The sequence below is a fragment of the Biomphalaria glabrata genome, chromosome 7, assembly GCF_947242115.1.
Source record: "Biomphalaria glabrata chromosome 7, xgBioGlab47.1, whole genome shotgun sequence".
NCBI classification, from domain to species: domain Eukaryota; kingdom Metazoa; phylum Mollusca; class Gastropoda; family Planorbidae; genus Biomphalaria; species Biomphalaria glabrata.
The window spans coordinates 44,774,586-44,790,259 of record NC_074717.1 but is presented as its reverse complement, the minus strand read 5'-3'; the positions used below and the strand labels follow the sequence as shown (position 1 = coordinate 44,790,259).

Here is a 15,674-nt window from a genome sequence, read left to right as displayed (position 1 = left end):
TTATGCTCTTTCCTTTTAGTGGTTTCGTTGTAGCGCGTTAACCTAGCTTCCTTTAGTTTAACTTTCTGTCTCAGAGTATCTTTCAAACATAAGAGTCGTGCGTGGCTATCACAGTCCGTCAGTTTGATTCCAGTTGTTCTTAATATGGACTTCATTTTGTTAAGAATTTTCGCGGACTGGTTGTTTCCAAGATTTTGTCCAATTGTATCCATTTGGCTCCTCAGCTGATTAAAATTGTCTTCAAGCCGCTTTTTCCATGCGGGCATATGTTGTTTATTTTGTGGTCCTTGCTTAATTGGACCTAGCTCGAAGGTCTTTTGTCCAGAGAGCTCCGTGACTGCTACAGCGGCGCAGTATGTAGCGAGGTGTATCTCAAACAAATTTCTTGGTGTTTCAAAATAGTTGACTAAAACTTTATTTATCTCATTAATATAAGTGTTTGTCTCTTTCTTGACATTTAGCTTAGGGATACGAGGCCTAGAGTTAAGATTGGTGTTTTTGTAACGGTCCATGAGAGTACAAAATTTTGAGTGTAGCTCATTGCTGATTGCCGAGGTTGAATCATTCACTTGTTGGTTGGCTGGCCTACAAACGTTTTCATTGGTCGGCTGAGTGGGTGTGTCATTTTTATCTGAGAAGAGCTCTTGTATCTGAAGCCCATGACCTACTTCTCTTCTTATCACGTCAATTTCTATATCTTATCTTATCTTATCTTATATAATACAGACGTTACTTCAAAAGAGAAGATGATTACGTCCTTCGCGTCATGCATTCAATCATGCATATTAACCAATGACTTAAATTCTACCAAGTCACTGGTTTTCCTGGCTAGCTCAGGCAACCCATTCCATGCTCTAATAGCACTAGGGAAGAAGGAGTATTTGTATAAATTTGTCCTAGCATATGTAATGAGGAATGTGCCTTTATCTTTGTGTCTCTCTGAGTATTTTATTAAATTTTGTTTTTGTATTTGAAGATTATGGTTCAGTGTTTTATGTATGATTGCTACTTTACTTTTAAGTCTTCTGTCCTGAAGGCTTTCTAAATTTAGTGATTTAACTAAATGTGTTACTCTAGTCAAATGTGAATATTCGTTTGTTATGAATCTCACTGCTCTATTTTGTGTCTGTTCCAGTTTCTTAATGTTTTCTTGAGTTGAGGGGTCCCAAACAAAGGATGCATATTCTATTATTGGCCTAGCCAAGGTTAAATAACATTTTAGTTTTATGTTCTTAATTGATTTATAGAAATTTCTTTTAATAGACCCGAATACTTTGTTTGATTTTTTGATAGCTTCATCAATATGGGGATTCCATGACAGTTTTTCATTTATTATAACACCTAGGTATTTAGCGTTTTTAGTTTGTGTTACTGGTTTACCATGAATAAGATTAGTGGAATTAATTATAGGGGTCAAATAGCATTTTTTAATTATTACAGCTCGTCTGTCTACAACGATCTTCTCAGTAAGGTTTAGATTGGGATATATTTTGTTGAATTCCTGGAAGAGTTTTTGCCTATAACCTGGGAGAGGTTTATCATCACAGTTATTTATACGGAGGAACGATTTGATAATGTCTATATTCATTTCTCTCGTCCATTTGATCCTTTTGGCTCCTCTTGTTCTACAACAGCACCTCTCAATTGTGTGGGGTGCGAGTCAGGAAGTAGATCGACCTCTTGTGTATGGTCGTGAGGTTGTAAATTACCTTCAGTAAACACTCGACTCATTGGGGAATAATAATTATGATTAAATCATTCTCAGAATAGGGAGAAGGGGTATTTTAACTAATTATCATTTCTTATAGATTACAAGCTATACTTCAAAATGACATAATTTGTGTAAAAAATGGTTTTAGGCCTATTAATACGCGTTAATATGCGTTGTTACCCCTCCCCCCCCCTTTTTCTCCATCATTAATAGATTCAAGATGGGGTTGGGGGTAGAGAACACGGTAGTTAGGTTGTAGGTCCTTAAATTAAACTGAAAGTCCTTTCGAGACGAGTGGTGTGTTAGGAATATTCCCTTAGAAGGCTTAGAGCACGTGAATGAAATCAGGTAGTGTGTTTTGATGTCTCCTGGTCCCACCGTGCAGGGAGTAGGCCCCTAACATGAACCTGAATTTGTACCAGTTTTCTCTCTCTCTCTCCCTCCCCCTGTAAAAATAGCTATCTTTTTGGTGCGTCTGGTGTAAAGAATATAGAAATTGTTGATAGCTAATTTTATTTAAATTCTTTTTTTTTAACATTTCAGAAGAAAATTTTTGTATTAAAATAAAGCACTGAGGTATCCTTACGCGCCCTGTGACAAAATTCAAGGACCTTTTTTATATATAAGTAGGCGGATGTTAGCGTTATTTCAAGATGGTAGTTAGGCCAGTGTAATGTACGTTTTCCTTTGTCACTCCTTGTTAAACTTAAGGGGCCATTCCTTGATACCCATCATGCTCGATTACATAAGGGGCCATTCCTTGATACCCATCATGCTCGATTAAAGCCCTCAGGTTAAGCGATTGTAATGACCAGTCGCTGCAGTATTTTTACCCTTTTTTTCTAGATCTGGTGTGTTTAACATCTGCTATCCAGGACCCCACTCGATGCTTGCTCTCCTTATAGGAGTATTTTTTTTTAAAATCCCATAGTTGGCATAGTCAATCTTGTTGTGTAACATCATCATCACCCAACTCCATTTGAGTGAGGGCTTGAGATGTTCAAATCCTCTCTTGCAAATGCCCTGGACAGAAACCCTGCTGCTTTGCATAGTGCTTACATGTTACCATACAGGTCGAGAATTTTTGGTTTCCCAGACCTGTCGATACGGAGTTCAGCAAGTCTTGGGCAGTCAAAAAGAAGAGACATAGTTACCTCTTCTTCCCCGCAGCGGGAGCACCGTGAGTCGAATATTGACCATAGACGCTTGAAATATGAGCCAACAGGACAATGGTCTGTCCTGCACTGTGCTATAATACCTTACTCAGGCCCGTATAGCCTCTACGACGGAGAAGCGCGGTCATGTGTTCCCTGACTCCGCAAACTTTTTGGAAGTTGTCTCAGCACTCAAACCACTTTTCTGTTTGTGTTATTGTTTCCAGAGCATGTTTAAAATGCATCGGTATATCTTAAGAGGGGACAACCTGCAACGCTCCTGTCTTCTATTACAGACGTTCTCAAACTTTTTTGACCCAGGGACGTATTTAAATAGTCAAAACTTGCCCTCTGAGCTCCTACAAGAAAAAGCTACACAAATGTATATTATAAAAGCTACAAAAATGTATATTATAAAAGCTACACAAATGTATATTATAAAAGCTACACAAATGTATATTATAAAAGCTACGAATGAAAAACAAAATTCCCCGAAGGAGTGTTTATTGAGATTATAACTTTTGTTACAAATAAAATGTAAAAACATTAGATGTGGTCGGTAAGATTTTATGAATGTATTTATGCTTGGATCAATGTTTGTAGTTGGCAACCGTGAATTTCAACTAGCACAAATATATACCGGAGTCGGTTTATTGTATTTGTTAGGAGGTTCTGTTTTCTCTTACAGACCAGAGTTCGAACACTTTCGCAGGAGAGCCTTGTGGGCTAAATTAGCTTAGAAACAATCTAACAAATAGTGATTAACTTTGTGGTTCTATTGATTTTATTGGAATAATTAAAAACAACAACAACCGATGTTTACACATTTAAATACAATAACAACATAATGAAAACAACAGAAAAGTTAAGACTAATCATGACTAATAACAAGCAAAATAAAAAAAATAAAAAAATAGGGCCTACTTTTAAGAAACAAAAACACAGCTTATATTATGTGTAATTGTATCAATGAGTTTGGATCATGTGTAATTAAATTTGTAGTAGATCTAGACTAACAATAATAAATATGTGCGATTAGAAATATTTTGACCAATTGTTTTTAGTATAGCGCAATTGCATGCTTTCTCGATGCTCTTGTGATCCTATCCCTAGTCCGGACCAGTTAGATAAGGGGAGAAGAGAGTATCTTTTAAAATGTATTTTATAAAAAAAAAATGTTATAGGCCTACCGACGTGAACTCCAGAACTCAAGCACTAACCACTGTACTAGCGAAATGCTTATGAAAATATGTGTCATAGCTATCTTTTGTTAGTTTTAAACTTGTAAGCGACGACCTAATTCTCTACACAAAGTATAAAGAGAACTAATTCAGCTTATGCCGCTACATCTGTTACATACTATTTTTTCCCCTTGTTCAATATAAGCCTTATTATTATTTTTTCCCTTTTTCGATATCAAACAAAATTAATTAATTGCCACTTTTTAATTAACTAATAGTGTTTTTTTTTTTTCGAACAATGAATAATTGTGCAATGTTTCTCCTTGATTCAAGAATGGGAATGTGGAGAAATAAAGTGTTTATAATTTGTACCTGATAGACAGAGTTTATGTACGCTTTGTACCATCAAACAACAAGCAAACAATGTTAGAAAAATGTATTTAATAAAATACAATAAAACGTCTTTACAAGAACGAAAAAATTGGTCTTCATGATGATGAATATTGCTTCACATATTAATAAATTTTTCAGTGTTAGCTTTTCTTTTGCTGGACTTATTTTGTGTGTTAATATAATTAGGCCTAAAGTTATATCCACAATGTCGAATACATATTTATATTTAGGACTGTGCATTTTACACTCATTATTTATGCACTCTTCAACTCCCTTTGAAAAAAATGTAGCAATGACGTAATCCAAAAGCGTGCTAAAAGTTTGCTACAGTAAATTGTTTGAGATTGTAAATGTCTAAATATGAGTGATGCTTTTTTTTTTTTTTTACTTCTTGGCCGGAACTTGCCATTCTGTTATGTAAGCTTGGTTTTGATATTGTTGGTTAGGATCACTCTGTGTATGTATGGAGGTATCCCTGTAGCTCTGTGAAGTAGGTGATGATGAGTTGGTGAACTGTGAAGAGGTCATAGAATAATCTGTGTTGTTAGAGGCAATGTCCAGGGGCTGCTGTTGGGGTGTCCTTACAGGTGGCGTGACGTAATGTTCATTATGAGTGTAGCTGGCGGTGTGACTATTGCCCGAGTAATTAGGCCAGGAGTCAGAACGTGTCGTGTAGCCAGATGTCCACCTGGGTGGAGCCTCCGAGTACGTTGTTTCTGACATATTTGAATTGTTTACCGACCAAGACGGCGTCGAATATGTATTCTCCCTCCAAGTGGGCTGAGAGTGGGTGGTCCAGGAACGCGAAGGAAAACTGTTGGTGGTCCTAGGCTGCATGGGCCCACGGTAATAAGGCCTAGTATAAGAAGGTCCGTCGCTTGTAGGCCAAATATCTGGTGGTGGACCTACTTGATAGTTGCCGGGGAAGCCAGAGTTTGGAGAGACATCTTCATATTGCCAACGGGGTGCTTGGTTAGTGAATTGATGTTCCGCCATTCGTGAGTTCATGCTGTTTCTTCTGTTGCTCATAGGAGGATAGTTATAATGCATGCTATTTCTGGACCACTCCTGTTGTTCATTGGCTGATGTTGCTGAAGGCTGTGGCTGTGTGAATAGCCCTTCCATCGGTTGGACTATTGACGGCCGATGAGATTCCATGTCTGACATGGGCCGATGAGATTCCAGGTTTGACATGGGCCGATGAGATTCCATGTTTGACATGGGTCGATGAGATTCCATGTTTGACATGGATCGATGAGATTCCATGTTCGGAATGTTGAAATTCTCATTAGCAGCTACGCCTTTCAGTGCCTGCATTAAAGTGGTCTGTGTCAGAGGTATGAAGATGTATTTGCCAGGGCCCTGTACGATTTTAATGTAACTGCTTTCTGGAGGCGCTTCGCTTGGAGAATCTCTTGCATTTTGTGTCATCGAGGTCGAACGTGTCGGGGACAAATGATTAATATTTCGACCTGTTTCTTCGGGAGCTACGTCATTCATCGGTTGGTTAGGGTGAATAGAAGCAGCGCTAGAATAGGAGATCCGCTGACCTGGTTTCACAATGCCATTAACTGTAGTAAAATCAAGTGGTCTCTCAAGGCTAGAAGCAGTAGGTATTGTTTTTTGATTATCATGTATAGAGGCTAAGCCTAGCACATCTTGAGTGTTAGATAATGACGGCGCGTCTTGAGTATTGGCTAAGCCTGACACTTCCTTGGTATTAGCTAAGCCTAGGGCTTCTTGAGTATTAGCCAACCCTTGGGCTTCTTGAGCATTAGTTAAGACTGGCACTTCTTGGGTATTTGTAACGACTGGCGCTCTGACAGCAGGATTGGGTTGGGTTATACTGTGTACATCCGACTGGTTTTTGATGTTTGGCTGTACAGTTTGCTGGCTGGGTTTCACCGTTTTGAAGTACTGCTGAAGTATTTCAAATCCCTGCCTCAGTAAAGAACTTTTAGCTGCATTGCTAGGACCGTTAGGTTGTGGTACTTCAGACCTCTCTGGGGGATGAAACATTTGATTCTGTTCAATGTTCATGGCTGTTTTTTTAGGATGGCTCACGCCATATTCCGAAGGAGTATTGTTATGAGCTTCTGAGTGAGACGGCCCCAAGAAGTAAGGGTTTTCCGCGTGGATGACAGGCGCGTGATCAGGCAAGGGAACAGACGGAGTCGATTCGTCAAATGGGTAATTTTCCTTTCCCTTGGCAGGGGCTGTTACTCCACTGATGAATTCAAAAAATCCACCAAGAGCGCCTAGGTTATCATTGTGCTGTTTGGTTGAAGGAATGTGCTGTGACATTCTCTGAGGGCTGTTGTAGCCTTGCTGTATGACCTCGGCCGATCTAACAGGTGGGGGTACTGTTGGGAAAAGATGTTTTAAAGTCTGCAAGGTCATGGGCAGATAAGCAGTGGTTGGTTTTGGAGACGTTTGCGGTGGCTGGCTCTGCAACTTAAAATCGTTACCAACCAGAACGTGAGTGACCAACTGACCGTTCTCCATTCTGTGGACTACAAAAGGGGCTGTGGGCGACGACTTGTTGGGGTCTCGTGCGTGTCCTGGTGCGGACGTATCACTCTGAGGGATGTTCTTTGCCGGAGTGACGTAATTGTTGAAGTTCATACCCACAGGGAGAAATGGGTCATCGCTTGCTGCTTGCTGAGGCTTGGCTACTGGACGCTGATGCCCATTACTTGGTCTCAATAGAGTGTTTTGAAGATGCGCTAAGCCTTGACGTATAGAGGCCAATCTGTTAGATCTACTAGCAATGAGAGAATTGGGAGGTTTTGCGTTGGCCGCGTGCGCTATTTGCTGCTGTTGTATGTAGTTTTGCAACATGGCGCCAAAGCTGTTTGAAGTTAACATACTGGCCAGAAATTGACTTTGTTCTAGTGTACCCTTCCTGGATGAAAATTGCTGCTCTAAAGCGGCTTTAGCCGCATTAAATTGGTTATCTATAAACTGACATCGGCTTCTCAATACCTGCAGAGAAAATATAAGATTTTATCATTTTAAAAGATTAGAAGATTACACCTATCTTTAAGCTTTTGCACATCGACAATTCTAAATTCTTAATCTTGGTTTTACCTGTATAAATGCAATAAATAGACATGCATATAAGAAACCCTGCTATCCCTAAGTAAAAGCATAGGTCGATTGGGCCACGAGGCCTTCATCAGCTTCAGACCAATGGAAAAGACAAACAAATGAGATACAATTTTAGTTATCTCGAAACTCTCCCCACTTTCAACTGAATGTTGTTTATGACTAGGAAATGTAGTTCAACAATTATCCATTTTTAAAGAGTGATCAGTGTACACACACCTATGATTCAACCTAGTATTAATTATTCTGTTTTTATTCTTGACATGAGGTAACATACTGCAATACTTTTACTTCAGTCATGTTTGAAAAGGGAAAGAACTGGATTTATACTTTATCCTCAACGCACAGATTTGCACTACCATGTACTCTGTTCCCTCCTTTTGCATCGGCATTTCTTTATAAGTACGTCCAATGTCCTAGAGAATTAACTCTTTCTCTCCTAACTGACGATACCAACGTTGAATCCACCAGCATGTGGTAGATAATTACGGAGAGAAAGAGTTAAGAAATGCTGATAATGTAATACGATTATTTACATATAAGCTGGTTTGAATATTCATACCGCATATTAGCGTATGTAGTAGGCATAATGGGGGCGTGGTGGATGAGTGCCTTCCAAACCTGTGGTCCGGGTTCGGATCTCGGTGAAGACTGGGATTTTAAATTTCGGGATTTTTTATGGCTCAAAGACGTCCACGAATCCAACCAATCTAATGGGTACCTGACTTTAGTTGGGAAAAGTAAAAGCGGTTGGTCGTTGTGCTGGCCACATGACACCCTGCTCGTTAACTGATGACCAAAGAAACAGAAGACCTTAACATCATTTGCCTTATACACCGTATGGTATGAAAAGGGAACTTATAATATTGATGTATGGGGGCATGAGTGGTTAAGCCTAAGCACTTGGCTTCTGAACCTGGGGTCTTGTCTTGGGTTCGATTCTCTGTGAAGACTGTGACTTTGAATTTCGTTTTTTTTAGGGCGTACCTGAGCCTACAAAACTCTAATGGGTACCTAGCTTTAGTTGCTGGCCACATGTCACCCTGCTTGTTAACAGTTGGCCAAAGAAATAGATTACCTTATCATCATGTGCCCTATAGATCAGATGGCCTGAAAGGGGAACTTTACTTTTTATAAAGCGTTTGGCTTTTTAACCGAGGGTCCCGGTTTCCAATCCCAGTGAAGACTGGAATTTTGGTTTCCGGATCTTTAGGGCGCCTCTGAGTTCACCCAGCTCTAAAGCGTACTGACATTAGTTGGGGAAAAGTAAAGGCGGTTGGTCGTTGTGCTGGCCACATGACACCCTCGTTAACAGTGGGCCACAGAAACAGATGAGCTTTACATCATCCTACCTATAGATCGCAAGGTCTGAAAGGGGAACCATATTACGAAATAATGCATTTTTGTATAAATCTTTTTGATGACTCGCTTATATTTATGTTTAACATACCAATGATATCATATGACTGAAGGTTTGACCAGACGTTAACTTCAATGAACTCACCTGGAGACTGGTTCCTACTGTGAGATCCACTGCACTTTTGATCACACGTAGTACGACATTCTGGTCCCTGGTACCTACGTAGAGAACACCATCGGATTCAACCACCTCACAGACGTCCTTCACCCTTAGCCCATCGGCATCTTGGATACTGCTGACAACATTTCCGGTGACGTCAAGTTCCACGGCTATCCCTTTTCTAGTGTACATCAATATCAGCTGATCAACTGGTCTTCTCTGAGGAGAGGAGAGAGTTTAGATACTAAAGGAAAAAAGGGGGAATTATTATTTTTTTAATAGATCTTTTTTGTTAGAATATAGTCTCATTCAAGAGCGTCACTGATATTGTGTGATACCGTAGTGAAGATCTCCATAAAGAGAGTGTGATGCCGTAGTGAACATCTCCATAAAGAGAGTCACTGGTCTTGTGTGATGCCGTAGTGAACATCTCCATAAAGAGAGTCACTGGTCTTGTGTGATGCCGTAGTGAACATCTCCATAAAGAGAGTCACTGGTCTTGTGTGATGCCGTAGTGAACATCTCCATAAAGAGAGTCACTGGTCTTATGTGATACCGTAGTTAACATCTCCATAAAGAGAGTCACTGGTCATATGTGATGCCGTAGTGAACATCTCCATAAAGAGAGTCACTGGTCATATGTGATGCCGTAGTGAACACCTCCATAAAGAGAGTCACTGGTCTTGTGTGATGCCGTAGTGAACACCTCCATAAAGAGAGTGTGATGCCGTAGTGAACATCTCCATAAAGAGAGTGTGATGCCGTAGTGAACATCTCCATAAAGAGAGTCACTGGTCTTGTGTGATGGCATAGTGAACATCTCCATAAAGAGAGTCACTGGTCTTGTGTGATGCCGTAGTGAACATCTCCATAAAGAGAGTCACTGGTCTTGTGTGATGCCGAAGTGAACATCTCCATAAAGAGAGTCACTGGTCTTGTGTGATGCCGTAGTGAACATCTCCATAAAGAGAGTCACTGGTCTTATGTGATACCGAAGTGAACATCTCCATAAAGAGAGTCACTGGTCTTGTGTGATGCCGTAGTGAACATCTCCATAAAGAGAGTCACTGGTCTTGTGTGATGCCGAAGTGAACATCTCCATAAAGAGAGTCACTGGTCTTGTGTGATGCCGAAGTGAACATCTCCATAAAGAGAGTCACTGGTCTTATGTGATACCGAAGTGAACATCTCCATAAAGAGAGTCACTGGTCTTATGTGATGCCATAGTGAACATCTCCATAAAGAGAGTGTGATGCCGAAGTGAACATCTCCATAAAAAGAGAGTCACTGATATTGTGTGATGCCGCAGTGAACATCTCGGTAAAGACCTTCACTGATGGATGTACAATCGCAGTCAACATTTCAGTACAGAACTTCACTGGTGTATTGTATTACAATTCAACATTCATCTTAAACCGTGTTCATCTGGTTTACACTACATGTAGCACAAAAACTAAGAACTACAAAGCCCTAAGTGCATAATGATTAATCTTTGTTACAGTGCCTCTGTTTTTGTCGTATATCAAGGCAATGCTTTTTTTTTTTTTTGCGTTCTTGACTACACAGGTTGCACCTGGCTTATTTATTTTACATGTAAAAGATTGCTTAGCATGTTCTGCATGCCAAGTCACACAAAGGTTATGTTCATAGACATAAATAAATATAGACTGGCCGATTAAAGAGTTTTAAGAAACGAAAATTTGTGACTTGCAATTTTGTGTACTTTATTATACAGCACTTATGAGCAGTATAAAAGCTAAGTATTCATATCTATTTCAGCCACACACCTAAATATATATTGTAAATAAGGAGGCAGTGTAGTTTTGTTTAATCTCTAAGAATGAAGATCATGCAATTTTTCATAATTCGGAAATCCGAATACAATAGATATACATGTTTTCAAGTTACATGAAGTTACTTCCTTCGCCCAGTCTATATTTATTTATGTCTATGGTTATGTTAAACATTGAAGACATTTTTTTTTCGAAATGAATTTGTTTTGGTTGATACTTTAGTCAAGTAAAGAACAATATGGTTAGAGAGTACAAGGCTATTTCTGATCCTCGCAAATCACTCTATAGAGGACGATTTAGACCCGAGACACATTCAAACTTTTGATAATTTAAATTGGAAAACAGGATTTACTCCTCTTCCAAAGCTCATAATTGTGTACTTTAGTTCTCGTTCAAGCTTGGCATCCGCTACCATGAGCTGTGGGGACTCTGGAAGCGTTAGCTTGCCAGTAAAAATAAAACTCTGTATTCTTCGCTACTGGCCTCTGTACTCTTATATGATTGTGAACGCTGGACACTGAACGCTGAGGCTGAAAGAAGAATCCAAGCCTTCGAAAGTAAATGTTACAGAACAATGCTGGGCATCAGATGCCAGGAAAAGAAGACGAATGAGTTTGTACTTTTGCAAGTCAACACTCTGGCTGGCAAAAAAAAGGAGGAACCCCTCAATACTGTGAGGAGACGAACGCTGAACTGGTTTGACTGGCAAGACACGACTCACTGTCAAAAGTCATCCTTCAAGGTAAGAGGAGGGACCAGGAAGAAAGTGTCGTTGGACAACGTTAACGACTGGACCGGTCTCTCTCTCTCTCTCTCTCTCTCTCTTGATATCCTGCAAAGAACACCTACTGACCGGAAAATTGTATAGATTTGGTTATGCGAACTGTCAAAGCACCCCTACGACGAAAGTCAAGGGACATTTGAAACATCCTAGCCTAAATCTCCCTTAGAAAGGCGGGGGATGGCGGAGAGCAGGATTTGAACCCGGGACCATCGAGGCGACAGTCCAGAGCGCACACCACACAACCAGGCATTATCAATTCTCTTGCTGTTATATGTTGTATGTCAAGTTCATTCACTAAATGCATAAAAAAATGTTCGCTCAGGGCTCAAGAGTGAACTAGGGGACTAATTCAACCTATACTACCACATCTGTCAAGTACGATTTCTTTCCCTTGTTCAAAATACCCAACAAAATAATTATTTACCAATAGTTAATTAATTGGTTGTTTTTTTTTGATTGATTCTTGTGTTGTCAGGTAAAAGAAGTAATTGTGCGAAATTTCAACTTAATCCGAGATTGGGTATGAATAATGTATACCAGCTCTGTCCATACAGACAGAGTGAATTGATATAAGCTTTGTACAAATTGTTACCTTTGCCAGGAAGTTCCTGGAGGTGGGAGAGTTGGAATACTGGTCCATGATTGACACTTCTCCTTGGTATCTGGGATAGGTCAGGCCCACCCAGTAAGAGCCCCGTTTTGTTCTCCTGATGTGTTCGGGCATTCCAGGCAGATTTTCAGTAAAGACAGACTTTTGGAAGAACTTCTCTTTGGCCAGTTCGAGTCTATACAAAACACGCATAAGGAAAAATATATGAATTTTCAAACTTTTTACCAGACAGACAGAGTTGATATAAGCTTTGTACAAACAGGAAAGGAAAAATCTTGAAGATAATTTTAGCTTGAAGAGTGACAGATTTAGTTGACTAGAGAAACATTGTTTTCTAAAAATAAAATGGAGAGTAGCCTTTTTTTTTGTTTAAAATTTGTCAGTTAAAGGGACTCGCTGTGTTGATTACCCTGCGCCACTGTCGACTTTGAAACGCGTGACTATTAGGCCTACCCGAATAACTGTCCGTCAGTGCTATGCTATACAGGAATCCTTCAAGGTTAACAAGTGTCTAAAAAAAGCGATAAAAAATAGTTGAGTTGACAGATGCCTGTCTGCCATTGTGTCACTTAGGCATGACATCTAAAACCTACTTCTTCATTGAAAGGAAAATACTTAACATAAAACATCTCTCTCTCTCTCTCTGGTGTCTTTCTCTCTCTCTCTCTCTCTGGTGTCTTTCTCTCTCTCTCTCTCTCTGGTGTCTTTCTCTCTCTCTCTCTTTCTCTCTCTCTCTCTTTCTCTCTCTCTCTCACGTTCTCTCTCTCTTTCTCACTCTCATATTTCTCTCTCTTTTTCTTTTTCTCTCACTTTCTCTCTCTCTCTTCCTTTCTCACTCTCACTTTCTCTCTTCCTCACTCTCACTTTCTCACTCTCACTTTCTCACTCTTTCTCACTTTCTCACTCTTTCTCACTCTCACTTTCTCTCTCTTTCTCACTTTCTCTCTATTTCTCTGTCTCTCCCTCTCTCTCTCTCTCTTTATCACTCTCACTTTCTCTTTTTCACTCTCACTTTCTCTATCTCTTTCTGTATCTCTTTCTCTCTATCTTCCTCTCTTACTTTCTCTCTATCTCTTTAACTATCTTTCATTCTCTCTCTGTCTCTTTCTCTCTCCCTCTATTTCTATGTCTCTGTCTCTCCTTCTGTGTGGACCTTTAGTTACCATCCCAGCAACACCCCAGAGAGGAGATTTTCTTCAAAGGTCGACCTTCTCTATTTATAACATGTTATTCTGACCTTATGTAAATTCACACTGCACCTCATCAAGACTTGAGAAGGAAATTGCGACTTGGGGATGCATTTTATTGCTGATGTGTTCATTGTACAACTAACGAATTAGTCACTCAACAGTTTTAGGAACTTTTACTTTGCTATGTTTTTCGCATTTTCATTTTTTGCTTATTTTCGAAGGCTTTGAGAGAGAGAGAGAAAAAGAAAGAGAGAGGGAGAAAGAGAGAAGGAGAAAGAGAGAAAAAGAAAGAGAGATGGAGAGAAAGAGAGAAGGAGAAAGAGAGAAGAAGAAAGAAAGTTCTTGAGTGCGCTAGTGTTTGTGTGAATTAGGTCGTCAGAAGTAAAGTAGTTTGAACTCAATAAGTTTGTCTTATGTTGACGGCTTCTTACTGGGAGGTGATTGGAGCACCTTGGTCGCGCTCACAATCACAGCAGGTCAATGGTTAAATGAAGAGGATGATGATAAATTAGTCATTCCGTGTTTTTCTAATTAGTGACAAGCTTCTCTTTCGGAATTATAATGTAAAAGTAAGCTTTGAGATACATAATGTAAAAATAAGCTTCTCTTTGAGATATATGTGAAAATAAGCTTCTATATGTATATTGTGAAAGTTAGTTTCTCTTTGAAATGCATATGTATATTTAAGTTCAGCTTATTTTCAGTGGGATCCCTTTCGCAATGATGTGAAAGACCTGCAAAACGACCCTTGATTTCATAAACAAATTTCATGCTCCCATAAGAACTGAGTGGACATTTGCTAATAGAAATGTGAACTAATTAGTATAATTCTAGCTTGATGTAAGACTTTACTTCAAACCTGTGATTAGGGAAAAATGCAGCACTTCAGGTGGCTAGATGGCTAGATGTAGTCCTAGCTTTGTCTAGTGTTGGATTTACCTATAGGCAAAATAAGTGGTAGCTAAGGACTCCACTTGCCTGGGGGCCCCAGGATTAAATTATCTTAGGACTCTGCTTGTCTGGGGGCCCCAGGATTAAAATTATCTTAGGACTCCACTTGTATGGGGGCCCCAGGATTAAATTATCTTAGGACTCCACTTGCCTGGGGGGCCCAGGATTAAATTATCTTAGGACTCCACTTGCCTGGGAGCCTTAGGAATAAATTATCTTAGGATTCCACTTGCCTGGGGGCCCCAGGATTAAATAATCTTAGGACTCTACTTGACTATATTGAATACAAAGGGGTCTTATCAAGTGTGACTCCAGTCCTTGCTGTGTCTATATATTCTGCCAAATCTAAAGCAGGCAAAAACATACTCTTCCCCTTCACCTATCTCTTAGTCCGTTGGGGCACCACCCAAGATTTATCAACCGTCTTTCTCCATCCCTCTATGTCTTTTGCTTTGACAGAACCTTTTACAATGGAGGGCCCGTCCTTTCTTTTATGTTGTCTTCCCATCGCATTCTCTGTCTGTCTATTATTTCTCCTGGTACAGTTCCCTGAAGGAAGGTTTTTTTTTTTGGTTAATTGAAATTCTCTTGTCGCCGTTTTCGTCTGTCTTCGAGTCTCAGAAAGAGATCTCCAACTGTCTCTTTCGGTTCTATATATAGATCCATACACTTTACACGCACAAAAAAAAAAAAACCCACTGGACTAACTAAAAATTGCAGTTTAAAAAAAGAATGTACTTTCAAAGTAGAAATGTCATAACAGGATGATGTATGTATAATATATTACGTACGCCTATATTAAGCTGGAATTATCCTGTGATAACGTGTAATTTTAATTAAAGAATATTAGACACATGCCCGGCAGGTAAAAAAAAAAGAAAGAAAGAAAGAAGTGAAAAAATTAAGAAACTTAAACAGAAAAAAAAAGCTTATTTAGTTTCTCATAAAATTCACATAAGCCTAAAACCTCAAACATGACTCCACAGTGCGATGTAAACGCTATGTTATAAAATAATTGAAAAATCGCAATCTTATTCACCAATTATATGCTTTGGCCTACCTAAGTATCCTGGCCCTTCCTGCCTCTGCTACTAGTAGCGCCTGTCCGTCAGTTGTAATCTCCAGCCCCGTTGGATAAGCCAAACCGGCAAGAATCTCCTTGACTTGTCCATTACCAGGATGAAACCCTAGCAACCTATGTAAACACAACAGCATCAAACAGTTTTTATGCAAACTCTTTCACAGCGAATACAATTTTAATATATAGTAGCTTCTTATAT

The 15,674-nt window shown here is 39.5% G+C and overlaps 1 protein-coding gene across 3 annotated transcripts in view; it reads right to left on the bottom strand.

The window, feature by feature from the left end:
- Positions 1-3,626: 3,626 nt before the first annotated feature.
- Positions 3,627-15,674, bottom strand: part of LOC106079531 (mucin-2-like) — a 42,743-nt gene continuing 30,695 nt past the window's right edge. For all 3 annotated transcript variants that reach the window (XM_056035374.1, XM_056035376.1, XM_056035377.1), the window contains exons 8-11: positions 15,455-15,589; positions 12,236-12,428; positions 9,052-9,285; positions 3,627-7,424 (exon numbers count right to left, since the gene is read on the bottom strand). In XM_056035374.1, coding sequence (XP_055891349.1) covers positions 4,824-7,424; positions 9,052-9,285; positions 12,236-12,428; positions 15,455-15,589 — 3,163 coding nt within the window. In that variant the 3' untranslated portion in view covers positions 3,627-4,823. The remainder of the gene's footprint in view (positions 7,425-9,051; positions 9,286-12,235; positions 12,429-15,454; positions 15,590-15,674) is intronic.